Genomic DNA, 27,536 nt, shown 5'->3' with positions numbered 1-27,536 from the left:
ATGATCAATCAATTCACGCATAAAGAATTAAATCTTCCTTTCATTCTTTACTTTAATTTGTCGATCAAGCATGCATGAAACAGGACAAGGTCTTGGAGGCCAAATACTGATATCCTATAATCGCGAATAACTTGACGAGATTCATATCAACTATACTAATTTAACAAAATAAATACCATAATCTAATATTGAGTGGCAAACCCTTAAATTTAAAAATACTTTTCAAGACAAAGAGACAGATACAAATCTAAATTTTAGACTAGAAAGTAGAAGGCAATTTTGCATCAAAATTGGTTTAAACTCGATGCAAAACCAAGTTCACAATCCTCAGCTGCTTATGTCCAACCTAACTGTTAATTATCTGTCACACTCCGGCCAACTTAATAGATCGGATGAAGACTTGCCAGCCTTGATTATCAAAATGAAAGGATCTAAATACAAATCTAAATCTTAGACTGGAAAGTGAAAAGCCATTTTGTATCAAAATTGGTTCAAGATTTGACTCGAAACCAAACTCCTAATTCTAAGCTCCTTGATTATGTCCAACCCTAAACTCCCAACCCTAAACTCTCGAATGTCAATTTTGTGCCCCACTTGGGCCAAATTAACGGGTCGGGTCAAGAATTGCCAGCCCCTACTAGTGAGCCGTACCCATTGCACCGCTGGCTGTTATCCCTTCAACCTTTCACCATCGGCTTTCGACTCCCGTCTCCTCCCAAGTAGGGCTAAAATTAGGGCGTAGGGTTTTAGAGATCTCAGCAATGGCGGAGAGCGGAGCTGGGCGAGAGGAAGGGGAAGGAGCTGGAGTCCTCCTCTATTACAAGTACGCCCCCGTTCCCGATCTCCCCTCCCTCGTCCGCTTCTACGACTCCAATTGCCGATCTCTCGGCCTCCTTGGCCGCGTCCGGATCGCTCCCGACGGCGTCAACGTCACTGTAAGCCCTTCTCTCCTCGACTCTTTCCAGAATCACGATTTCCTTATTCTCTTTACCGCTGTTTGGTTCCATTATAAAACTTTGATCATTTAGGTTGGAAAAGTTTGCATCTTTTCTTGTATATATATAGATTTTGATCATGGGTTTTGTATGGGCCTTTCTTGTCCATTTTATTGAGAATCACAAATGCCTTATTATTCTGACTGTAGATTTTATGAGGTTGGGTTTATATTGTGATCATCGATTGGATTTTGTTTTTGTATTTTGCTTTGTGTGTTTGATTTGCTCTTTTTGTCAGGTTGGTGGAAAGATGTCATCACTGGAGAAGCACATTGCAGAGGTGAAATCAAAGAGCTTATTCGAGGGCACTGACTTCAAGCTTGCAGATTGTGATCACCCTTCTGATAAGAGGATCGCTAATGAATGCGGTTTCACGTCTCTCAACATTCGAGTTGTAAAGGTTTTTGTTCCGCACATATCTTGTTTTAGAATGCACAATTGCATTCAAATAGGGATAAATGGAGGAACTTAATTGGATGATTTCACTTTGATAGTTCACTTAATACTAGTGTTGGCTGCATTCTCTTAATTTTAACACGTATAAAGAAAAACTTTAGTCGAAATTACCGTGATATATATATATATATATATATATATATATATATATATATATATATATATATATTTAATTGCAATGTGGACTTCTCTGATGTTGTATTTGTTACAATGTTAAAGGCTGTTATCATCAATTTCAGGAGTTAGTTACCTTTAGATCCCATCCATTATCGAAGTCACCAGAAATTTCAAATGCAGGAGCACACCTTTCTGCAATTGAGTTCCATTCTGTTCTCCATGATGCGAGTAAGTGGATGATTTGATGATTGTTGGAATTTCATCTCTTAAATAGTAGATCATTTTAGATGATTCTTCTTATAAATAGATGTACTATCTTTGCTTTCTGAGATTTCTGGGATTATGCTTGGTAGTTTAGGATTTATGAATATGAGGCTAAGTTGCTGATAGAAAAAATTGTTACCAGGAAATAATGTGGACTCTCATTCATCGGTCCAGCAGAAGCAACTTGTTTTACTGGATGCAAGGAACATATATGAGACTAGGATTGGGAAGTTTCAGACTCCAAATGTGGAGACTTTGGATCCAGAAACAAGGCAATATAGTGACCTACCTGCCTGGATAGATGACCATTCTGAACAGCTGTGTGGCAAACATGTCCTCATGTAAGTATCTTCTGTCTGGATCTTGTAACTGTATTCCAACCCTTTTCTCCATATAAGCCAGAGAAACAAAAATGGTGTCCAATAAATCCAAATCTTTCAGCTTCAGTTGAATGTGTGCTCTTACTGAATTAGAGAGTATACCTGTATTTTGTCAAACCACTAAAGATGTGTAACTAGGGCCTTCTTGGGTTCCATGCTGATTGGGTGGTTAAAGTTTTCTAATGTTGTGTGCTTGTAATTTCTGGATGAACAACGTGTTAGCCTTTATCGATGAGAGGCAAAGGTTTGACTTCATCTTGTTTTCCTAAAACGAATTGGTAGACCATTAGTTAGACCCTTACATGGAAGGTGACTTCTGGAATGATAGTTTTTGAGTGGAGTATGGCAGGCCTTGCTGAAAACTATGTCCGTTGCATTACTACATAGGATGGTATAACCTTCTAGGGAAGCCAATGACATGGAAGGATCACTTGAAGGAAGACGTATGGAGTATGGCCCTTTTGGCTGTGTTCTTGGATCTTGAATTTATCTTTTCATTCTAATTATATTTCTTTTGAATAGAAGAACTCTTATATTTGCTAATGCACAACACAGTTACCGAGGAAAATCTGTTAATCGTTTAAATTTAGGTTTTTCATACTAAGAAAAATGTCAACAATTTAAATCTAATTTCTATTAATTCTTAGAATTATGTCAATATTGTCTATGGCTTGCAATATGTGACTCATTTGTTTCAAGCATTATGCTGACTCTTCTTTTTCTTTTCCTTTTTCCTTTTTTTTGACTTTTGTAGCCTATAGTTAATTGGGAGCATACTTTTGTAATACTTTACATTACTTCTCATGGGTGGTAGATGCTGTAATTATTCTTTCTATATTTCAGGTACTGTACTGGAGGTATAAGATGTGAAATGGCATCAGCCTATATTCGATCCAAGGGTGCAGGTTTCGAAAATGTGTTTCAGGTAAGTCTTAAAAAAGAATTATGTTTGGTTTTCTTTATCTTTTTCATTTGTTATCAATAATTTTATAGTGCTTTCATATCAGTTTCCGTTATGTGATTTTGAAATATGCTGGTTTTATCAATGCTCACTTTCAATATGCATTTAAGTGCTCATACTAGAACAGTACAGTGGGCATTATGATTGATGGAGATTTTTCATTAGTTCACCTTTTGCTGACTAATTGTCCAAATTATTAATAAAAATGAAAGGGCATATAAATTCTGTTGAATTGCAGAAAAAGGCATAACTGTATGCATGAAAAGGAAGGGATAAATTTCAGTAAACAACAAACTGATCATGGGATAATCCTCAACTTCTCTGAAGTCTTCCAAGTTATGTTTCTTTTTACATATGGAAAAGAAGACCAATGTGGTATGCAGATTAAAATATTTTTATATCTCCTTCAAATACAGTTCCAAGGCATTAATCACCATTCTTAAATGTTATTTGCATTATAGTAATTTTTTTTCCTTTTTAAATGTGCCATAATATTTAATATGGATACCATAATTCACTTTTCCTTTCTAAGGTATGTATGGTATCTGATTTTGTGGTTCTCAAAATTTTATTCTCCTATTGGTTGTCTGATAATGGCTTTTTTCCTGATTTAGTGTCTGATGGTCCAGTTCCCAAGATTCTCTTCCTTTCTTATCCATGTTTCTGTAGATTATTGAAAAATTAGGCTCTTTACAAAATGTTGGATTCAAGAATCAGATTTTTTAATTGACTTTTCTTTTCGGCATCTTGAATAAATGTAAGATTTTAAAAGAGAGTTAATACTCTTGCAACCACGATGAGAGCTAAACAAAATTATTTGTTCCTCTTAACTGAAATTCACTCTTTGCACCAGAATGAGCACAAAAATGTTCAAGATAACTGTGTTGTGAAAAGAAAAGAAGATAAGTCCGAATCACATTGCGTGATTCCATGATATTAAGACAAGCTTAAGGACATGTCTTCATGATTAACCCAGATATCTATAATCACATTGTATGGTCCACATGTTGGAAAGGATATGCACTCAAGCACATTTTAGTAACATTTTTTCAGGTTAGATATTGTTTCATGTGCGGCAACACTATTTTGTCATTTGGCCATGTAGTTACTATAATTTCATATACCAAAAAAATATCATTCCTCATGAGGCACAGGACAAACACTGCAATTTTTTTTCTCCTTTTTCCATAATATATATCTAAGTTACTCTTTTACAGAGATTGGATTCTCTTCAGCCATCCTTATCTTCTGATATCTATGACAGTTATTTGGTGGAATTCAGAGATATTTGGAACAATTTCCGGATGGTGGCTATTTTACGGGAAAAAATTTTGTATTTGATCACAGGTTGGCCCCCTTCTATCTTAATTGAATCTTTCTACAGATATTTTGATATGTGAATTTTATTACATATGCTGATGAAGTTTGAATCTATGGCATCCACTCTTTTTCATGTATTGTAATAGGATCTCAGTCGGATTTCAGGATGCAAATATTGTCGGAACTTGTCTAATATGTCACTCTTCGTTTGATGATTATTCATCTCGTTGCCGGTGCAGTTATTGTAGGATGTTAGTCTTAGTATGTTATAGTTGCCAGGTAAGTACAACATCATTTTCATGCTTAAAACTTCAATTTTAATTTAAACTTTCTTTTCAGTTATTTTTTTCCATGGCCAATCTCATTAGCGAATACCAGTGAGTTTTATTCCGGTTGTCCCCAAATTGTATGTTGGCTTGGTTGCCTGGAATGTGTTTCTCTGACCTGAGTACCTGTTGCAAATTATTGGACAGGGTAGTTCTGGTGTGGTGTATGTTTGTGAGTTATGCCAGAAACAAGGCAAGGGAGATAGGCCATTGCTGTTGATACAGGATGACCAGATACTTGCAGATTGCTTGCCTGATTCATCTGAAGCAAATGAGATTGCAAGAGCCCCGTTTTCTGATCACATCAAACCTCTTTCTGAACTCTCCCTGAGAGATGGTAAGGTCTGTATCAATTTGCCAGATCTAAATCTAGAGATTTTTCATTTATTGGTTATGGATGATAGTCCCTGACATCCCTGCTGGGAGATATTCTGATGGGTAGAATCTTTTTAAGAACCTAGGTTTAGTTTCAATGTTCCAGCTGATTTTCCTCCTTTCACCATGCTGAATATTGGGCAGAAAAACTGAGGTTGGAGTGTCTTGCCAACCTTAGGAGCTGTGAACAAGACTAGTTTTGTGAATTCTAATCCTCATGAATTCTGATCTTCAAGACAAAAAACAATGAAATGGATAGTGCATTCTGTTATAGGATACAGCCAGCAAAATGTCCAACTAGGATTATTAGTATGAATTTTGATGATACATTGATAGCTGTTTTCTTGTCTGACGCCCACCTCAAACCCAGTGTTCTTTGATGTTTGCTACTGAGCTGATGCAAACAGTTATGAATTTTTCAGGTCTGTTTCTTTCCTTTGATAGATAATTTTGCTCTTATTGAAATTGTTCTACAGGCCACAACCATCGGAGAAAACTAAGGATCCTGTGCTTGCATGGTTTTCGACAGAATGCTTCAAATTTTAAGGGAAGAACATCATCACTGGCTAAGAAACTCAAAAACATGGTGGAGTTTGTTTTTGTTGATGCCCCTCATGAACTTCCATTTATTTATCAACAACATTCTCATGAACCACCTCATGTTTCCATGGATTTGGCATCAGAGAAAGCTACCAATCTAACCAATTCTTGTAAAGAGTCACCACCTACACTGGAAAACTGCAAAAAAAGATTTGCATGGCTTATTGCCCCGAAGTCGGACTGCTTGGAGGAAGGAGGGTGGAAAATGGCAGATGTGTCATTTGACCCTCTTCAATATCAGCAACAAACTGATGGCTTTGAAAAATCCTATTCTTATCTCAAGACTGTAATCTCACAGATGGGGCCATTTGATGGGATCCTTGGATTCTCGCAAGGAGCAGCAATGGCTGCTTTGTTCTGTGAAAAGCAACAGAGAAGTGGTGGCGTTTCAGATTTTAGATTTGCAATCTTATGCTCTGGGTTCTCTGCAGTATCAGAGGAATGCAGCAAGAAACTAATAAAGTGCCCATCTTTGCATTGCTTCGGTAATGGCCAAGGGCATGACAGGCAGATAGCATGCGAAGCTAGCAGGAAACTTGTTGATCTGTTTGATAAGGACTGCTCTATGGTCATCGAGCACGACATGGGTCACATAATCCCGACCAGGTCGCCATACATTGATCAAATGAAGGAGTTTCTTATGCATTTCCTCTGAAAGCCCATCTGATGTGTTCTACCCTCATTCTGAGCTTTGTATACTATTGTCTGCTTTTTTAAAACAAAAATATCTGGACTGAAGAAGTCTCTGTAATTTGATTATTGAATTTCTTGTAGAATTTCAATTGGTTGAATAATTTTCCTTTTTTCCCTCAATTTATATTCTGATCGCCTCTCAGTGTTCATTAATTCGCTACCAGGTAGTTCATAAAAGCTCGATGAGTTATGATTGTGATATCCATTTCATTTTCTTTTCAATACTTTGTTGCATTAATCATGAGAAATTGAATTAGTTAAAGAAATATTATCTTGTTCTGCAGCTGAATTTTGTGCTCTATAAGTATGGATATAAAATCTGATCTGCCGATGCCCCTAAAAGGCAAGCAGTTAGTATGAGTAGATCAAATGGCCATCCTTTGTCTTTTTCTTGTAGAAAATAAAAATTAGGGTGTTGGGTCAAACCCAGAATTCACATTAGTCTACTGTACACATTTCACCAAATTAGCAAAGCAAAATTTCGGAGCTCATGCAGATAAAAGAAAGTCCAGTGTAAATTAACACCATGATCAGCAGAACGCCACCTTTTATAAATATGCGTTGATTAAACTAATCCAATCATTAATATGCGTTGATCTCGGCCGAGCGGTTGAAGACTTTAGGCTTCAAGCCAACCCATTTTATAAATACACTTAATTTGATCAGTCTTCCAAGATGCTACCTCATAAACCATGAAAAACGAAATTAATAATAATACAAAAACATAAAAAAGTGTATCGAAAGAAGGTATTAATTCTTAGTATTATTTTTGCTAATTTGGATCCATGTAATCAGAAGATAAGAAATAAAAAAAAAATATCTTCCTAGAAACAAGCTCAATATAAATATAAACCATAAAAACATATTGTAAACAAATCGTCACAAGTAACATGGATATGGGTTTGGTGGGACAAGATGGGCTATGGCTTTACTATTCTCCATTTATTTTTTATTCTATAATATAAAGAAAAATTGACGGATAAAACTCATTTATATCTCTATCCACACATATGTATGGCTATAGTTGGATGGGATTTTGGTTTTTCGGATTTGGATCAACCTAATCCAAATCCAACCTAAGAAGCCTTTGGTCTACTTTTAGAATCCAAACCCAATCTAATAATTTTTTTGGATTTGGATCAACCTAATCCAAACCCAACCTTGGAAGCCTTTGGTCTAGTTTTAGAATCCAAACCCAATCTAATAATCGCTAATTGGGTTTATTTTTCATATCCAATGCTATCTTTTGAGTTGTTTATGGATTGGGTCGGTAAGTTGTCTTCTTTGTACTTAACAAATAGTCTTTTAGGGCTCATTTGGTTCGCGGAAAGCATTTTTTCTTTTAGAAATATGATTTTTAGAAAGCAGATTTCTGGAAAGAGCATGTCTAAAAAAGTACTTTTAGCATGTTTGGTTGACAATGGAAAAGCGATAGATTTTCAGAGTGCTTATATTTGGTTGACCATCCACTTTTCTGAAAAAATTATATATAATTCTTATTATATCTTTAATAAAAATTAGGTTTTTAATGCCTCTCTAATGCTAAAGAGTATTTTTGGAAAAAAATAAAAATTAAGTGTTCTTGACTCACGGAAAAATAACTTTTTTATGTTTTTCATATAAAAGATTGTCTCATATAAACCATATTTTCATAGGAATACAACTTTTTCGTTTCTCTTCTTTAAAAACTCCAATCAAATTAGAAGCATCTTATTACTTTTTCGTTGACCATACTATTCTTCCTTCTTTTCCGCAAATCAAACAAGCCTTTAAAAATCATCCATCTCTGCAGTATAAACACATTAAAATAGCCCGGCACCATCTTTCCCACCCATGCTGATGCTTGACTTCGGATCATCTTTCCCATTCAACGGTTAGGATCACAACTCCCTCTCTTCTTAAACCCAATAAAGTGAGAAGCGAGGGGAGAGAGGTTTAGGCCATGGCGACGCGGTTCTTGAGGACAAGAAAACTAGTGGGCAGCGTCTCCATCCGCAAGGTAATCAGTCATCTCTTTCTCTATATCGATTCCAAGGAGTGATCCTTTTTTTGGCTTTCCTCCTTGCCGCTTCTCTTCCCTACCGTTCCTTTCTCGAGCTTTTGCTATTCCTGACGGTGATCAGCAACGTGGGCAGGATGGGAAACCCTCCAAGATCGAATTTTTAGTCGATTTTGACTCGAATCCCCATGTGGGACATTTTATCCTGTGGGAAAGGTGTTTTTTTGCGGAGTCTTCCGTTTCTGATGATGATTAACTCCGTTCGCGAGACTCGAAACCCTCCAAGATTGGATCTTTGAGCGGTTTCCGTCTCTCCTATCTCCGCACCAAAAAATATTTTGTCCTTCTATTTTTGGAATTTATGTATTGATGTACTCTCAAATTTGTGAGGGAGGTTGTCTGTTCTTTCTTCTTCAAATTGTTTTGTATTATGAATTTGATGAACTTTACATGCCTATCGAGCTGTTCGGTTCTTTTTCGTTTTTTTTTTAAAATAAAAGATACAAAACCGTTCTTCCCACTTCACTTAAAAAGGCTTGGAGTTTCTGCAAATGGGGAAGTCATATTTTTAGTGTTGTTTTAATTCGTTAACATATTATCATATTGCTGAAGTGAAAAATTTGTGGTTTATGAAGCATCATTTTTTTTTAATAATTCCAAACGGTTTTGTTAAAGTTTGATATTGATTACTTCATTTTGGGATTCAATATTGGACTAACCCTATGAAGCATCCATCGTTTCTCATTCTCAACTTTGCCATGGTGGGTGTATTCGGCCTTGTAAGAGAAGAGATGGTCGTTTGATGGTCAAATATTCGGATGTGCAGTTTGGATACCACGGAACTTTTATTGATGGTGAACGCAAGCTCTCTGTACGAGTTTTCTTGCTGTCATCATGCTTAGCTCGAACCATCTATTAGAAACTCTACTGAAACAATTGACTGACTGTGGTTGCATATACAATTAATTGCATAACTGACTGTTTTAAGTACTGGCAATCTTTTGTCCTTAAAAAAAAAATCTACCAATTTATTCAAAAGAATGCGACAGTGGTCTGATGATATTAGTATCATTTATCATTTTTTTCCAGGTTGTCTCTCAAGTTTTCTCTCCTTGGCATGATTTTACTGGACTTGCTACATATGCCACCGAAAGATATGTGGATGTTGGGCAGCCAACTTCCTTATCTCACCCTCAGGTATTTCCTTCAACCTTTACTAGTTCACCCCCCTAAAGTTGTAACCTATAGATGCTGATGATCTGTTGAACATAGTCCACTTAAAGAATTTTACTGTCCCTATGTTATCCGTTAGATAACAATTATCCCCTCCAACTCCTCCCCCTGCCGTCGGGGGGTCTCTTCCAGAAGTTGATTTCATGAAGCTATTTTCATAGTTTTCATTTTTGTTTTGTAACTCTCTAAGTTTGCCAGCATAAGGTAGCATAATAATTTGGTTCCACATTTCCATTCCACTTTGCGTGGCTTATATAAGACAATTCTCTTGCTGGGTAATTTGTTTAGGAATTCTATTTGACAGGCTCCAGTTTGGAAGCATGAAAAATTGTTGTCACGTTATGCTATGTTCTCGCAAGTGATATTATGCTTTCTTGTGCTCTTTCTGAGTTAGATCTGTTTTTCATCATTGAGCCGCTCTATGCTCTTTGATGAAGATGTCTTATGATGCTCATTGATTGGACCTAGTTTTTCCTTGTCTACCCATTTTTATAACAGCCATTAAAGTTTCCTGCCATAGTTCTGTAAAGAAACTATAGATGGCTTTCCAATGTAAAATCTGGCATCCTATTACTCTGGATTCGACTTTGATTATTGAGTTAATCTTATAGCTAATATTTGTCAATCCTTGGGTCATGCTTTATGTAGGCACTGTGCAATCTTGTGCTTTTCTTTTTCCCTCATATTTCCATTGAAAATATTCCTGACTGGCAATTATGTGGTTTGTGGCTGGAATTTTCCAACCCATGCCTTTGTTTGTCTAGCATGCTATGATTCATGCAACTTGTTTCCTGTAGATATTAGAACTACACATTATCAGAAATAAGTTTAAAGAAAAGTTTCACTTGCCTGGAACACCCAGAGTTTAGTGTTTCAGTATAATGATTGTAAAAGTACATTGGTTTCTACCATACTTCAATAAGGTGTACTGCCATTTGCTTGTGATCTTTCTTTTTATGGTGGCTTTCTGTGGCTGTGTGCAGTGAGTATATGTAAAACAATGTCAAAAATAAATCTAGCTGTTGAAATTTTGATATTTTGATATCCATGCATTAATAACCTATTGCTGTTGATAGTATTAATAATTAGAGAACTGATTTCATTTTTATTACAAATTTTTCTTTCATTTCTCTTTTAGTTATTAGCAGAAGGGGAAATTACACCAGGTATCACATGTGATGAGTACATCTCAAGAAGAAAAAGGCTTTTGGAGCTGCTTCCAGAAAAGAGCTTGGCTATAATTGCATCTGCACCTGTAAAAATGATGACAGATGTGGTGCCATATCCATTTAGACAGGATGCTGATTACCTCTATATAACAGGTAGCTCACAGCCTGGTGGTGTAGCAGTTTTAAGTGAGGAATGTGGCTTATGTATGTTTATGCCCGATCCAGATCCTCATGTAAGTCATAAATTCCATTTCTCATCTGCTGCTTATTCTGATTTGTAGGAACGGGCATGCATGTCTTTTATTGGATTTGATATGACTTTCTGAATTGAAGCTGTTTGGTGACTGAGTATAAAACATATGCCATGTGGTAATTCTTGCTGTTTGAAGCCCAAATGATGGATGTGTCCAATTCTATTCACGAGCTTTCAGTCACATATTCTTGCTTGACCTTTTCTTTGAAAAGTTAATTACTTCACTGGCAACAATGACTTGCAGTTAAATGGTCGCAGGATTGTCAGTACTACAGGCACTTAGTAGATGCTAAAAAACAAGTAAAATAACATGGACAGGATTTGGAGTGTAAACAACTGATAAGGCCATATGGCACTGAACTTTTAGGTTCTTTATGGACAAGGGTGTCTGAGCTACCATAAGATCTGAGTGACATCCAACATGTAACCATACATCTAAGTTAACGACTCATAGGTAGGATGCTTCTCAAGGGAATCTATTTCATTTAGCAGTGTTTGAACACTTAAATTATGTACATTCTGTCCTGCTGGAATTTTAGAACCTTGTTTTGAAATCTAGAAAGTAAAACTTCAACTTGCCCACTTGACAAGGAAACTACAGCAATCAACAGAGCAATGCCTAATATAATTTGCCTTTTTCATGGACATTGAATATCAAATATAAACAGCACATCTCTCACCCTCTATAAATGCTGAGGCTGGTGAATAGGGAACAAATTTGTTGTCTTTGGGTACTGATGCTTGATATTTGCTTCAGTGCTCTGTGTGTGTGTGTGTGTCTCTGTGTCTGTGTCTGTGTCTGTCTGTCTGTCTGTTTGCACACATGCTGCATGTCTGTTGTGTTTTACTTTTTGGTTGATGAGTGCAATCGAAGTTCAGTTGATCTCGGATGATTATTCTTCTGGGAGATTAAATGCTTTTCAACAGCTAAAACCTTTCATTATGATGATAGTTAATGATTTGAGAGCCATTGCAACTATGAGGCCATATATTGTTGTGGCATACTGTGGTCCTCATGCAGGCGCTGCATTTCAACTTTTATTGAGCATAATTTGGTTGAATTTGGATGGCATGTTGCACTAAGATGTTCAAACTAGATGCTAACTATTATCTGAAGCTTTGATCTTTTCATAATTGTGCCCATTTAGTTTTTTCTGCAAAAACTCCTTCCGTATTCTATGGCAACTTTCAAATCTTCCAAGTTAGGGAGAATGCTCCTGGTTCATCATCTGTCCTATAAGCACAATTATTCTGTTTGGCATTGCGACATTGGCATAGAATATGATTTTTACTTCTCAAGGATCAAAGTATCGCATGTTGCGCACATGTCTTTCACAATATTCATATCATTCTGAACTATTCCGATGTTTGGGATGATCCAGCATGGATAGATGCAGAAATATGTGAAAATGTTCACAATTATCATATGCTATTCAATGTCTTCTAAACACCAGTGTACAAATATGTGATTGGCATTTTCAAATCTTCCTTCGATTTTGAAGTCAAAGCTTACCATGCCTTGCCTGAGCATTAAAAGTAGTGAATGATAATGGATCTAGGGCTTTTTAGTTTGAGTTGGAGTAGAAATAGAGGCAGTGAAGGCGAGAAAAATGGTCTAGAAGTGAAGACAGGTCCATTTCAAACTTGACAGAGTACAATGTATTTGTTAGGCGACTTCTAGCAACTTTGGCTGTGGTTTTTGGGCTCGCAGATGTCAAAGCAAGCAATACTTTATTCACTCAGTAGTCCAGATCGGCTGGCCTTTCAATGCACCAGGATTTGGTTGGATTCCGTTGGCGATTAAGAGTTCTTTGCATCCCAGTCTAGTTTCCATTCCTGAATGAAAGAAATAAGCTTTTTCTTGCACCCCTTGACATGTGAATGACTCTTTTAGGTGGTGTATGGTGACCCAAATGGGATCGCTAAGTTGATCTTAGGTCATTGGTGATCCTTATCCTAAGATAATTTGATCCGTGATGATCTAAGATCATCGTGTTTGGTATGCTATGTTCCAGTGATTAAAGATTCCCAAATATCTACGAGTAATCTATTTAGTATTTCATGAGAATCCAAGATCATTGACCATATAATACCAAAACCACCCCAAATTCTATAAAAATATATTTATTAATCATGTAAACTATATTATGATAAATATATATTTAGTATTCCTTCTAAATCTCCTCACCAAATCAACCAAATCATGAAGGCCAAGGCGAAGCAAGAGCTAAGCTCATGGCCGCCTAGTGGCCATCTCTCATTTATGGGGGCACAACCGAGGGTCGGCCAGCCTTGGCAGACAAAGGCTGGGCTAATAGCAGCATCAACAAGGCATAGCAGAGGTACGCCCAAGACCACAGACCATCGGCTGGGGCGCCTCAGCAGTCGGGACGGGCGGTTGGTCAGGAGAGCCAAGCGCAGACCAAACCGGGTGGCCAGGAGGGACAAACCAAATATCCAGCCGCGCGCATGGTCTGGATGCCTTTGGTCCAGGCCACTGCGCGCGCGCAGCCACAGGCAACCGACAGGAGGACCGGTGCTTGCGCGGCCATGGAATCCGCGGCCCAGGCAAGCGCACGCGCGCGCAAGGGGCAACCACCATAAGCAATGGGAGGCAACTGCCGGCGTGCGCCAAAGACCAGCGCACGCGCGCACAAGGGGCAACCATGATGAACCAGCCGCACGCGCGCACAAGGGGCAACCATGATGAACCAGCCGCATGCACGGGCCCTTGGCACCAAAGACCAGCGCGCGTGCACCATGAGCAATGGAAGGCAACGACCTGCACGCGCGGACTGTTGGCAAGCCAGGTCCGTGTGTGTGCGGGCGCGAGCAAGAAGCAACCACCGAACGTCCAGGCGACCAGCACCCAGGCGCCCAGTGGCCGGACTGTTAGCGCCCAAGCGGCCAACGGGTCAAGCCACAGCAGCAACCGTCGGGCCTAACCAAAGGGGCAGGCGTGGGAATCAAGGGCGGCCCCTGGTTTGTCCATGCCCACGCGCAGTCCGCCAGACCGCGCGCAGCAGGGGCTTGGCCAGCATGCCAGTTCGATGTAACTTTATTCATTAACAAATGACACAATTTTCTAAACTGAAAATGTTTTTAAAAATCAACTCATATGCCCTTCTTGATCCATCCAAGATTTTCAGGAACTTACTAGAAGGATTATAAAATTTATAAATGAAAAAAAAACTCATTGTAGGTGATGAGGAAATAAAAGGCTTCACCTGTGAAACACAATCACAACCGCCACAAGATGATCGAGAAATTAAAGATAAAACAAGCGGGAAGAAGGAGAAGAAGATAACCTTCGTCGAACTTGTAAAGGATCTTGATCGGGGAACAGCTGAGGCATCTCATCGAAGATCCGGTTGGCCCCTCCATCCGTGCACACCCCCGCAGCTGTGCTGCTCTACATGCAGCCCCCACAAAAACCCCGCAAGAAGCACTCAGAAAAAGGAGACACGAGAACGAAAACCCTAGCAGGTCCGTGTGCGTGTGGGTGCGAGCAAGAAGCAACCACCGAACGCCTAGGCGACCAACACCCAGGCGCCCAGCAGCCGGACTGTCAGCGCCCAAGCGGCCAATGGGTCAAGCCACAGCAGCAACCGTCGGGCCTAACCAAAGGGGCAGGCATGGGAAATCAAGGGCGGCCCCTAGTCTGCCCATGCCCACGCGCAGCAGGGGCTTGGCCAGCACGCCAGGCCCTAGTCACATGACCAGCCATCTGCAGAGGCAAACACAGAGGAGCGCCAACAGCCAAAACCGACCGGCCAAAGGCCTCTGCAGTAGCCAGAGCTCGGCCAACTGCAAGGAACCGCCAGCAACCACAAGTTGCAGTCAAAAGCTATCAACAGCAAGAAACTGCAAGCAACCGCCGCCAAGACAAGCAACAACCGGCCAACCACCAGAAATCCTTTGAACCACCGGCCAAACTGTTAGCAACCAAATGGCAACCGGATCAAGACAGCAGCCACTGCAGTGGGAGTTCCAAAGGAGTTGCCTAAGGGTCCAACTAGTCAGCCAAAAGGAGGAGCCACTGCATGCCAATGTAATGATCTACAAATAGACCCGAGTTGGATGGGGGGAGGGACTTTTGGACATTGTATCAGTTTGCCACTTGTAAAGTGCATTTGGCCAAGAGGCTTGGGTAGGCATATTGCCTAATTCAGTCCTTAGGGACTTGGGCCAAGGCAGGGTATATCAACCCCCCTTGGATTAGGCTAAGGAAGGGACCGTCTTCCCTCCTTAGAACATTTGTATTTCCTTTTCACCATCGAATCAAAGCTGCCTTTGATGCCTCAGCATTCTCGTTTGAGTTGTCTTCATTGGCTACCAAAGCTTAAGGTTCCGAAGAGGAGTGCAATACTCCATTCTTAGCCAAGTATAACTTGGAATTGGAAGGAGCAACAATGCCGAATACCCTTTGGCTGGTGCTATCTACATTCGGTCAAGGCGGCACACCTTGTTTAGGCCAACGCCAAGAAGCTAGAAGGAATTCTTTGGTGTGGGAAGTGAGTGACCGACACTTGGTCCCCACCACATGCTTAATATTAGTGTGATTACCCCATACCAAGCTGCTCCTTAGAATTGATGGGAAAAGGTTCGAATTGAAACTGTCATGACAAAACTGTCTTTGAAGGCACATAGTATGAAATGATATTTGATGTTATATAATTTTAACTATTTCTTGTTCAAACTAATATTACATAACTATGTTTGTATTTTAGTAGTAGTGGAATCATTTTGAATAGCCAAAAAACTTAGCTGTTGCATGAAATAAATGGTTCAGACTTTGGGGGTACACAAAAACATAATTATAAACTAATTTTTAAAATTCTAGAATCATCCATGATCCTAGATTTCTATAGTGGTTGATATTTGATGTATGCAGTATATAATTTTAAGTATTTCTTGTTCAAACTAATATTATAGAGCTATGTTTATATTTTAGTAAGGGGCCATTGCTTGGTGCAATGGTAAAAAGCTTGGGTTGACAAGTGCGTGGGCATGGGTTTAAGTCCTGGGGCAGCCACTTTATGCAAAAAAAATATATCAGAAGTTAGGTCTATCCCCAGCTTGTTCCTCTTAGGACCCCGGATTGTTGGAACTATAACCGGGTATTAGCCTTTTTTTATATTTGTATTTTCATAATACAATTAAGCTTAAAAATTATGATGGATGATATGGAGGTCTTGTAAATGACAATTCAGCAAGGCATCATGGGTGTTGTACCTATTTTCAATAATGTCAGAAGTTTATATTCTGGCGGTATGCTGGAAGCTATACATATTATAAGGTTCCTTGATTTTGTAACCATTAGTTTGATGTAAAACAATAATTTCTGTTGCTGGTGCATCCAGGTTGTATGTGGTACCTTTAATTTATAAAAAATGAGAAAGAGCCACAGTCTGTCTTGAATAGAAATGAAGCCTTTTAAAAATTTAAACAGAGAAGCTCGTATCACTATATTGCTACCCTTCTGTTTGTGTCACTCCGATACAAATAGATACAACCCAGCATGTGGTGATAACAGCCAGCAAAGATGGTATTAAGGTATGCACTATGGTGTAACCTCAATAGGCATTTCCAACCCTGGTTTTCTTATTCCTTCTTGTGAATTTTTTAATTTTATTTTAGTACTTCTCCTTTAACAAAAGCAACTACATGCTTGTGCCTGAATATGTGAGGCTTTTATATTCTGTAAAATGATAACAGTACCCAAGTTTTAGATACTCAGTTAGATTCACATATATCTTGAGTATTATCTGCCTGTTAGCATTTTGTTATATCTCTGACATTTTAAGCTAAAACATGGGGTGCTATATAATATCGTGCATTATTCATTCAGCTGGACTATGTAATAAATAATAATATAATCTCATCTGGGACTTTCCAGCTTCCCAGCAGTGCATAATCTTGTTGTTGCTGGATAAGTGAACTACTGCCCTTTCTGTGGAATTATTCCATTTTTTGGTAGATTTCATTAAACATATTTATGTTTTTTGTGTAAATCAAAATGCATTGTTTAAATTTGTATCTCTTTCTCACACACACATATTATAGTTATCTATCTTTTTCAAATTATAACCCACGATGAGCGTCATAGTTTTATCATCTATTATCATTCAGGGATTTCACTAAATGTTCATATTTATTTTGTATAGAGTCACCAGTTTCTCACATACAACATGTAACTCTATGTTTACTATCTTACAGGATGTAGTTTGGCAAGGTCAGGTTGCTGGAGTTGAAGCAGCCTTGGACTTTTTTAAGGCTGAAAAAGCATTTCCATTGAGTAAGATGCACAAGGTCAGTTCTTCAATTTGGCATCATTAGTATATATGTTTATAAGTTTGCAAATTAACATGTAATACATGCCAATTTGTATCACTCTTTGGAATTGCCATTAAGTCAAACTTTTATGCCATACTTATTATCTTGTATATTGGCTAGCAGAGTTCCACTTTTTGAGATTGAATGTACGCTGGCTTAGATACTTCCATTTTGCTGGGCAAGTTTCAAATATAACCTATCTCAATTATCTTTGTCGGTCCGGGCGATGTTTTAAAGTATAATTTAACTCTTATATATCAGTAATTGCTTTCTTGTTAAACCACTTGTTTGCTAATACATCACAGTTCTGGGATCTGTTTGCTTATTAACGACCATATAAAATTACTCGACCATTTTTCTGCTGATGTAGATCCTTCCAGAAATGATTGGACGAGCATCAAGATTGTTCCATAATATAAAGACAGCCTTACCATCTTATATGGAGCTGGAGGCCTTTCGCGGGGCAAGTCTCAACAACAAAGTGAAAGATCTTTCACGTTACACTCATGAAATGCGATGGATAAAATCTCCATCTGAACTTAAGTTGATGAGAGAATCTGCATCAATTGCATGCCAGGTCTGGTTGGCATGACACTTAGAAACTTCAACTACTTTGTTCAATCATTAATTTTGCTCAAGCAAAGTTATTTACTTTAATTATGTAAATAGTTGAAAATTTACACAAAAGAAAAATATATTAACGTTGTTGTTTTGGTTTCATAACCACTCATTTCTTGCATCAATTAGCTTTCCATTTACAATTATCTAGCAGCAAGAAAATCTAGTTTTGCTATCTCTACATCTTGTAGCATGTTGTATTCTGCTCATAATGTCTAATACTTTAAGTAGGGAAAAAGTTTCTTGCACTATCTGCATATGTATATTTTTTTGACGTGTATTTCTGTTGGATTATTGGTGCAGCAGTAGCTTTTGATTCTGTACAGCTGAACACAAAAAGAATACTGGTGCTGGTTAATTGAAGTCCAACCGAATGGAATGCAATTAACTATCAGACTTTACAAAATGCTAAATACCCAAGATGAGATAACTGAATTGTCTTTTAAAGGGATATTAATGCAATATTAGTTACAGAAAGAGACAAATCAATCCTCTATGCTTCACATGCTCACAGAAATATACTGTTAGTAATATGGCACTTCAGGACATTCCTAGGTGCCACTGCTCTCAAAAAATCTCAACATCCAAAAGATGTTACATGGCAATTTTTTGTAAAATGAAAATATATAAATCTAGACATATATTGGAAGACAATTGACTAACTACCACTACCATGGTACTACTGCTATAAAAAAATCTCATCATCCAAAAAATGTTACATGGGCAATTTTTGTACAATGCAAATATATAAATCTAGACATATATTGGAAAACAATTGACTTACCAACACTACCATGGTTTAATAAGATGAATTACTAAAACTCTAACATGTTTGATAAGGTGAAGTAGAGAAATAACTTTGATCAACAAGAGCAACCACGATTTCCAGATGTTTTTTTTTAAAAAAAAGAAAAAGCAAAAGAATTACCATGGTTTCACAAATGAGGTTTGAGGTTATGTATTTGAATTTGTATCCTCTTCTTGTAGTCTTTTGGTGGAAACACAATATAACTATTTGGTGGAAGGATCTCACCTCATTTGTTTCAACTCATGTAACTAAAAATGTCACGTTTGCTTTCTATTCTGGTCGAATAATCTAAATCTGATATGGTTGTCTTGATTTGAGTACAATGGAGTACAATGGCTAACTCAAACCCAAAATCTAAGTTAAATTTGTATTTACCCAATCAGACCAAAAATTCATAATGGGTTATACTGGTCTGGGTTAAACATCAACCTGGCATAACTTGCATCCCAATCCTGTGTGCATGGGTGCATGCATACATGTGTTATTATTATATCTTTGATGCTGTCATTAGTGATTGATGATCTTTTTGCTTCTTTATAACTCTCGTTCCCTGACTTTTTAACTAGAGAAGCTGATCTTCTTTTTCTAATGCCTAATAATCATTACCAACATGTCTCTCCATGCCAAATGCCAAGGTGATGTGGTTCTGGTTCAAGGCCTTTTGCAATTTGGAGGGCTTGCTATGTTTTATATACCTTTCTATCTTATAATATCTGAGGCTTGTGGCAATTCCTGGGCCATTCTAGCAAGTTATTTCATCTTGAGTATTCAGCAACCAGGATTCCTGAAGGCTGGCAAACTTGAAATAATTTCACAACTGTACGGAGGGAAAGAATGGGTTGCTAACTATTTTTGCATGGTCCTGTTTTGTGGGGACTCGAATGCCAAAACTTGTCATGGGAAGATATATTTTTCATTCTAACTTTCACAAGGGCATTAATATGTGGTCGTAAGTAAAGGCCACTTTACTTTTTGTTTCAAGATTTGTTCTGTCTATCAATAACTGCATGCATTGCACGATGGATGTGAAGAAGTAGGCCGTTATCGCGGCAATAATGAGCCAAGCTAGTATTTGCAGTGAATCCTCCAGTAAGGGCTAGATTAAATATTTGCTAATCAAGGATTGAAAGAACATGTCTCGCATATTTCTTACCTTTCTTTGTCTTCCACCAAGTTTTTCTTGCTTCTTTACTCACTCAATCATAAAAATAAAACTCCATAGAGCCTTCACTGTATGCCTCGAGACTTTCAGCTTATATCATTATGATTCGTAGAGTCACGATACACCTTTGTTTTTTGATATGTTGTTTTTATCATTCGATATCAAAATTTTGAACCATATTAGTTGTACTTTTTTATCTTTGACAAACTCTCTAGTCTTTTCAAACAATTCTGTGTTTGAACTTGGAAGACTTTTTTTTTTTTGAATGAGAAATGGTGAAGTTGCTCTTTCAAATAAAAAGATATCGAAATATTAGTATTTAATTGAATTCTTATTTTAAGTTAATCAGTTAAATTGTGGTTTGTGGAGACTTGACTTATTTTTTATATACACATGACTTGGACGATGGTAAGATGTTTGTTTAGATGACTGGCTGTTTATCACTGAAATTCTATTCCTTTTGGACCAGTCCCTGTTGCAAACAATGTTGCTTTCGAGGACATTTCCAGAAGAAAGCAAGCTATCAGCTAAGGTTGAATATGATTGCAAAATGAGAGGGGCTCAAAGAATGGCGTAAGCATTTTTATACATTAACGACTGAAGTTTCTTTTATACATATGAGGTGGAGTCATTCCATGGTAACAACTGGGAATTATTCCAATGGTAACAATTTTCTGTCATTCACTTGTATAGTTTCTAGAATTAATCACCCATTTTTGGTTGGCAGCAGCCATGCTTCTCTCTTATGGCCGAACTTTATCTTTTTTAAGAATTTGATCATATTTTCAATGTATACTTTATGTATTTTTTCCATTACCTTATGTGGAGTCATGTTCCGTGCAAGTTTTGCCTTATGAAGGTCAACAATTTTGTTAGATTATTTATGTTACCAAATCCCTTTGTAAAACAATTTTAATAGAATATAAGTTTTTAAGGATGAATCTTGCCATGTTGAAAGAAGTTATATTAGGGTGGCTTTAGAAGGGAACATTTGACAGTGCAAAATGGTGAGGAAATTGATATTATGTATATTATGAGAAGGGAATATGTCAGGATCTTCTTTAGAAAAGCAGTTTTGATTACTTTAGATGGTCATTGTTAGAGAAGCTACCATGTACCTTAATCCTATTTTCTTATGACCTCTGTTTCATTATTTTCTTCCTGTTGTTAAATGAACCTTACCCTGGCCTGCAAAAAAGGAGTGGACATATGTTGGTCTGTTTGATCTTGCACTTTGGCTTACAGTCATCATCTTGGTTGAAGTATGTCATGGGTGTAATCTTCAGTAATAGCAGGTGATCACTGTATGGGGTTTGCAGCTTACAAATTGAATTTAGATATATTAAGGTGCCTGAGAAAACACCCACCATAACATCCATGGTTAAAATATCTCCTTATCTGGCAAGTTGTAAATATGTGACATCATGGAAGTTGAAAATAAGGAAGCATGTTTTCTTGTTAGTTTATTTGTTCTAAAGATAATTCTAAATATGGCTATTGATTTTCCTTGCTTCCAACTTCTTTGCTTCAAGAGTAATCCCATAAGGGCCTTGTACTAGTTTGTGATGGACGTACACACATGTGTGATTGGAGAATTGGCTTTCTCCGAACACTCAATCTTAGTTGCACATGCCTCACTAGTCATGCGAAATCCTGATACCTGGTGAGGGCTTTATGCAGAAACGATCACCTGCTGGGAACATCCTGGTGTATTGGTTTCACATGCTATTGAATGTAATGTTAAGCGAGTTCCTTGGTCATGCTTAACTTGAGTTCATATGTCTTGTTTAGGTTCAATCCAGTAGTTGGTGGTGGGGCAAATGGAAGTGTTATACACTATTCAAGAAATGATCAGAAAGTAAGTCCAATTCTCGTATTATCAAATTTACTTCCAGATGTCAAGCATTTGTCATCTTAGTTGTGTTGATGTTTGAAGTTTGACAGGTCAGAGCCGGGGAACTTGTACTGATGGATGTTGGGTGTGAGTTCCATGGTTATCTCAGTGATTTAACCCGCACCTGGCCACCATGCGGTAGCTTTTCCTCTGCTCAGGTATGTGATACATTTGTTTTTCCTCATTTTAGTTTATTCAAAAGCTCTCAGTGTAAGTACATGAGCATTTTATGAATGCTAGATGTTCCTACATTTTGGAGGCAAGAAGTCATTTCTTTAATTAACAAAAGTGGATCGAAGAGGCAAAGGAAACTAGGAAATTGCTTGTTGGATTCTAAAACGTGCAATCTAACTCTATTGATATGGCACTTCGCAACTCATCGAGGCCTGACGGGCCATACTTGTGAGGGTGTACTTATCAGGTGATGACCTATAGAGAAGCACATATATGGGCAAAGTACTCTTTTTATTTTTTTTATACAACGGCGACTCACACTGATTGTGCATGAGTACAGCTAATAAAATCAGGAAAAAAAGTAGTCTTTCACATCTTGGTGTCCAGATTACATTACCCTGCAGCTCTTTTAGCAATGATGTGAATATCTTTTTATGCATATAAAGTTGCAGCAAAGTGGCTCCTACTTCCCTATGACAAAACACTAAATAAGAAATAATGCCTGGTGACAGTGTAGCATTTTGCAAACTATAGCATCAAAGTCCTCCGAGGTCAAAACTTACATATATAACAGTCATGATTAAAATTTTAATTCTCATAATAACCAAAAAGGAAAAAAAAGTCCCTTTGCTCAGCTCATGCTCTATTACATAGTAAACTATATGTAGCATCTTGAAGCTTGTCTGCAGGAGAACAACTTACAGCAGTTTGTGCTGAACTATCTTTGGGCCTGATAAAAAATTAGTTCTTTTGAGAGCTCAAATCAGTCTATATGTTTTCCTAAATGGAATTTAAATATTCCCTCTTGTGAGTTAGAACCTTTGTATATAACTGTTTGCTTGTCAATAAGGATCTTGGTTTGGTTCCTTTTTTTTTTTTTGCATTTTTTGGTGCAGCATGGTTTGATTTTCTAAATAAACAAAATTCCATCCTGTTTTTTTTACGTCAAGTGAAAAAAATATAGTTACAATTCTAAAAGTTTCAACAGCAAAGAATACATAAATGTGCATCATGTGGATATTCAAACTACCACAGAAAGCTGGCTATCCATTGAAGTGCCCAATAATACAAGTCATGGATGTTCAGTTATATGCTATGGAAAAAAGAGCTTCCAGCAATATTTAACATTCTTATTTTATTAGTCTGCATAGCCCTTAACATGTGGATTTTTTGGCTTTATTTAATTTATTCTGATTGATGGTGCCTCCAGATAATGAGGTACTGTTTGCCCTTTGTTCTTACTTGATGCTAGAGTTTGATACCGTCAAACTATGGGCTCCTGGGCTAATTTTGGTTACCTTAGAAGGCTATCTTCTTCCTTTATTAATGTTGTTTGGGTGCTTGCTTGCTAGCCAGGTTTCTTTGCATAAAGGAACTCTAAAGGCCATTGATTTGGTTAGCTATTCTGCCACAATGTATGTCAAGTAAATACTTGTCCAGATAAAGCACTACTCTGAATTATTTAAATGACTTGCAAATTTCCAAACACCACAAACTTTGTTGCCCAAGAGAGAATTTAAATAGTCACCATCAGCCAGTTACTTTTGCTCCAGCTAAACGGTAAATAATCAACCCATGCTTCATAATATTTAATTTAACTTCATTTTGTCACCCAGCCTACTGAACAATCAGAATCACTTGTACAAGATTGATTTGGAACAACACCAAGTTTTGGTATTACCTAAAATAATAATTCAGTATATGTTCTTCTGTGGAATTGTTTGCATTGGAGATAGTGATGGATCTATCTTGACCCTTCCCACTTTTGATATCATATGGGAGAAAGTGCGATAATAATGTTACATGTTAGATGGTCTAATTGCATACCTTGACATGTCTGCTGCAATGCCGAGTTTCCGCAACTTCATTGAGTGCAGATGATTCATTTATTTGCAATTAACTTTAAAAGTTCTTTTCTTTGCTTGGCAACTGTAATTGTATACAAATTTGGCCATATACCAGTGGATCTAGTTGGGCTATCCATGTTTTAGGTTTTGTGCTGTAACCTGATTTATTCATTAAATTTCGATTTATAAATGGTTAGCATGTATTCTGATACCTAGTTCTTGTGTTGGCATTTATTTTCAGGAAATATTATATAGTCTCATTTTAGAGACAAATAAGGAATGTGTGAAGCTCTGTAAACCTGGTGTGAGCATTCAGCAGATACATAATTATTCGGTATGGTCAGTGATCCCTTATTGTTCACAAAATTTAGATTTGCATCTTAGTTCTCTACACAGATGTTGAAAATATGCATTGCTATTTATTCAGGAATGACAGTTGATGTGTTTAGTCATTATAGTTTCTGTCTTCTCAAATTCATGTTATTATTAACACAAATATTCTGAGGATTGCACTGTCATAAGCATTTCTTACCCTTTCACAGATCTCCCAAAATTAGTTTGATATATTTATTCTGACTGTAACTTCATTGTAATTATAATTCACATTATTGTTAGAAATTTTCTCGTCAGAATACTGTAAAATGTGTTGGCTCTTTATCATCAAAATATAATCTCTCAGATTATATGAAATTATCCTTTAGTATTAATGTAAACAAAGTAGCACCAACTAATGCTTTGTAAATGATAAACACAAAAAGATTTAAATCAGATACTTTATCTTAATGGCAATTGCCAGAAATTCCTTACATAAAGCTTTCCAAGTTAACTTTCCTTTTCGAACATCAACATTGTACTTCAGGTTTTTTTTCATGTAATACTGGCTGGTTCTTCTGTCTCTTTGTCCCCCTTAGCAATGCTAGTTTGATTTAATTAATAATTTATTTTAAGCATTTTTCTAATTGATGATCGGATCTGCTATATGAGCCACAGAAATAATGTCTTATTAAAAATAGGCAGTGGTGAGATGCTCTATGTCAAGTTGGTGCTTGAAATAGCACTGTGTGATGTATTTTGAAGTATTAGGTGTATGACACTAGTCTTCACGGTATACATTGCCTGTCCCTTGCCTGAAATTGTCTGCTCTGTATCTCTTGTAGCAGCATTATTCTATCTTGTTGGCGACATTGTCGTATTAATTTTTCATAGCTACATGCTAGTGCAGGTTCAAATGCTAAGGAGAGGACTCAAAGAGATCGGAATCCTGAAAGATGAGACCAGTTACTCTTATCATGAGCTGAATCCAACTTCAATAGGTCATATACCAATTCTCTTCACATGCCCTAATAGTTTTCCCCTGGAAGAATGCTGCATGTGCTATATATGTCGCAAGTATCTCATTGCTCTTCAGCATTTGTTCCTTTTTTCCCTCTGCAGCAGGCTGATATAATTAACATTGTCTTCTGTATCATGAGGCAGGGCATTATCTAGGAATGGATGTTCATGACTCAGCCATGATCAGCAATGACCGTCCGTTGCAGCCAGGTGTTGTAAGTCATTATGATATGATACCTTTCATAAAAATCCAATTCACACGATCTTTTCCGAGTTTATCATGGAAGCTATGGTGTTTTTTCAAGAAAAAAATGTGTTGTCAATCCTTGCATTTGGGACTTTGGAAGATCCCATTCTAATAAGGTGCATAAGATTGGTTTTGCATGAATCTCTGACCCATTTGCTATTGCTTTATGTTAGAGAGAATGAACCAAAATCTGCCCGCCCCAACCAACAAACTTCGCTCCTTTTCCTTTCTTCACTTTCCTTGCCTATCTCATGCTTGTATGTCTAAAATTACAGGATGATGTTTAGCAATCTTGATTGTTTGGCACAATTTTTTTTTTTAAAATGCAGTCCATGATGTTTATAGAGTTCTTGTAAACTTGATAGACTTTGAGTTTTGGTATTTATTCTATTCATAAATCCCCATCTTCTAATGTGCCTCTTTGGATCCCATGGTCAACACTGCAAGCTACACCAATTGACCCTTAATATGTGGTTGCACTTCAAACACCCACACTTTGCTTCTGCAAGGCTGGTGAACAGCAAGATTGGAAGCTTGAAACAATCCAAAGACTGCCTGCTGCTGTAATTACACCGAACTGCTTGATATGCACGGACTGTATATGATCATACCTGCTTAAACAACATATTCTAGCAAGATTTGCCGTCTTGGTACTGAACCCTGTACCGGTGCCACATTAGTAAAGTGTCGGTATGGTACGGTACGGAATATTTTTTGCGTACTAAATGTCAGTATGCCATCCGTACCGGGCACCGGTACTGAACTGGTATGGTACAGTATGCCCCGTACTCTTGGTTGGGGCCGGTACGGCATATCTTGGATTCTAATTTCTTATTAGATGAATGTTATTTTTTTAAGACATCATTTTCATGTTTCCTTTTACCATCATTTTGTTTTCATAGGCGTATATTTTATGGTGCAGAGTTTTTGACCGTGCTATATGATTACAGTTAAGGGGAGTTGTTTCTTCAGAAGTTTTGCACTGATGAGCTTGCTTTGGGCAGGTGATAACAATTGAGCCTGGAGTTTATATACCCATATCCTATGATGCAAAAGACAGGTACAGCCTGTATTAGAACTAGTATTTGAATAAGGACGAGTGCTTTTCCCTTTGTTTGTACAGATGATTGTCCCTTCTGTTCACTCAAGTTGTTGATTGGTCTGCAGGTTTCGGGGGATTGGAATAAGGATCGAGGATGAAGTCCTTATTACTGAAACTGGTTATGAGGTCTCTCTCTCTCTCTCTCTCTCTCTCTCTCTCTCTCTCTCTCTCTCTCTCTCTCTCTCTCTCGTGCGCGCGCAAACTCGCTTGCTCATGATCTTTGGTTGATTGTCAATGCAAAATCTACTCTTGAAGAGAATGTCAATGAATTCCTAAATCAATCTTGGTATATCTGCTCACATGAATTTCACCGTGCAAGCAGGTTCTTACTGGATCAATGCCCAAAGAGATTCCGCATATAAAGTCTTTGCTGAATTTTGCTCATAGTACAGCTACAGAAGTCCCCGACTTGAGTGCAGTATTCAGTTAAAGCTCCCTCAAACATGCTGGGAAGAACTTATTCAAACATACATGGTTTAATAACCATTATTATTATTATTATTATTTATGGCAGAGAGAGAGGGATGAGTTAAGCTGACAATGACAGTATGAGGGCTTGGGTGCAGCTTCGTCAGATTGATTATATCAGAAGAGGACTGAAATAACCCCTGATTTAAGTATAAAAAGGTAGTAAGGCATTTGGAAGCCCATTTGTTTTTAGCTTTTTCAGCTTGATTTTTCGAGTCTGCAATCATACTCTCACTAAAGGTCCATTGAAGCTTTTGAATCATCTTTCTTTTGGTTAGTCCTTGTTCTTAATCAAGAATGTGCTCACAAAGGTATTTGATCGTCGGAACATCAGTGAACTTGGTCTCTCTCTTGAAATTGATTCATGATAACAGCAGAAGGCTAATATTGTGGATTTGGTCCATGCT

General features: G+C 37.5%; 2 protein-coding genes across 7 annotated transcripts; both read left to right on the top strand.

Annotated features, from left to right (window-relative positions):
* The first annotated feature begins 684 nt into the window (after window positions 1-684).
* On the top strand, window positions 685-6,611 carry LOC103715766 (rhodanese-like domain-containing protein 6). Its single transcript, XM_008803511.3, has 9 exons — window positions 685-935; window positions 1,234-1,395; window positions 1,691-1,796; window positions 1,975-2,173; window positions 3,056-3,137; window positions 4,438-4,520; window positions 4,640-4,772; window positions 4,967-5,156; window positions 5,671-6,611. The coding sequence occupies exons 1-9, from the start codon at window positions 762-764 to the stop codon at window positions 6,447-6,449; spliced, it is 1,908 nt and encodes a 635-aa protein (XP_008801733.2). The 5' UTR covers window positions 685-761; the 3' UTR covers window positions 6,450-6,611.
* A 1,739-nt stretch (window positions 6,612-8,350) lies between these two features.
* LOC103715767 (intermediate cleaving peptidase 55, mitochondrial) lies at window positions 8,351-27,523 on the top strand. 6 transcript variants are annotated; one of them, XM_017844866.3, is made up of 14 exons: window positions 8,351-8,486; window positions 9,576-9,683; window positions 10,858-11,121; window positions 17,361-17,453; window positions 17,848-18,054; window positions 20,535-20,638; window positions 21,857-21,923; window positions 22,010-22,117; window positions 24,222-24,314; window positions 25,203-25,293; window positions 25,457-25,527; window positions 26,564-26,619; window positions 26,727-26,787; window positions 26,984-27,523. In XM_017844866.3, exons 1-14 carry the CDS (start codon window positions 8,430-8,432, stop codon window positions 27,089-27,091), a joined length of 1,488 nt encoding a protein of 495 aa, XP_017700355.2. In that variant the 5' UTR covers window positions 8,351-8,429; the 3' UTR covers window positions 27,092-27,523. The 6 variants fall into 6 exon arrangements, 4 of the variants coding, with proteins under 4 accessions (XP_017700355.2, XP_008801735.2, XP_008801734.2 ...); XR_605440.4 differs by lacking the exon at window positions 8,351-8,486 and adding an exon at window positions 8,538-9,357 and having other exon boundaries at window positions 25,457-25,522; XR_001879929.3 differs by lacking the exon at window positions 8,351-8,486 and adding an exon at window positions 8,538-9,357 and having other exon boundaries at window positions 26,482-26,619.
* Window positions 27,524-27,536: the final 13 nt, after the last annotated feature.

The sequence above is a fragment of the Phoenix dactylifera genome, chromosome 1, assembly GCF_009389715.1.
Source record: "Phoenix dactylifera cultivar Barhee BC4 chromosome 1, palm_55x_up_171113_PBpolish2nd_filt_p, whole genome shotgun sequence".
NCBI classification, from domain to species: Eukaryota; Viridiplantae; Streptophyta; class Magnoliopsida; order Arecales; family Arecaceae; genus Phoenix; species Phoenix dactylifera.
The sequence above is the reverse complement of the archived record's forward strand: the minus strand, read 5'-3'. Positions and strand labels throughout refer to the sequence as shown.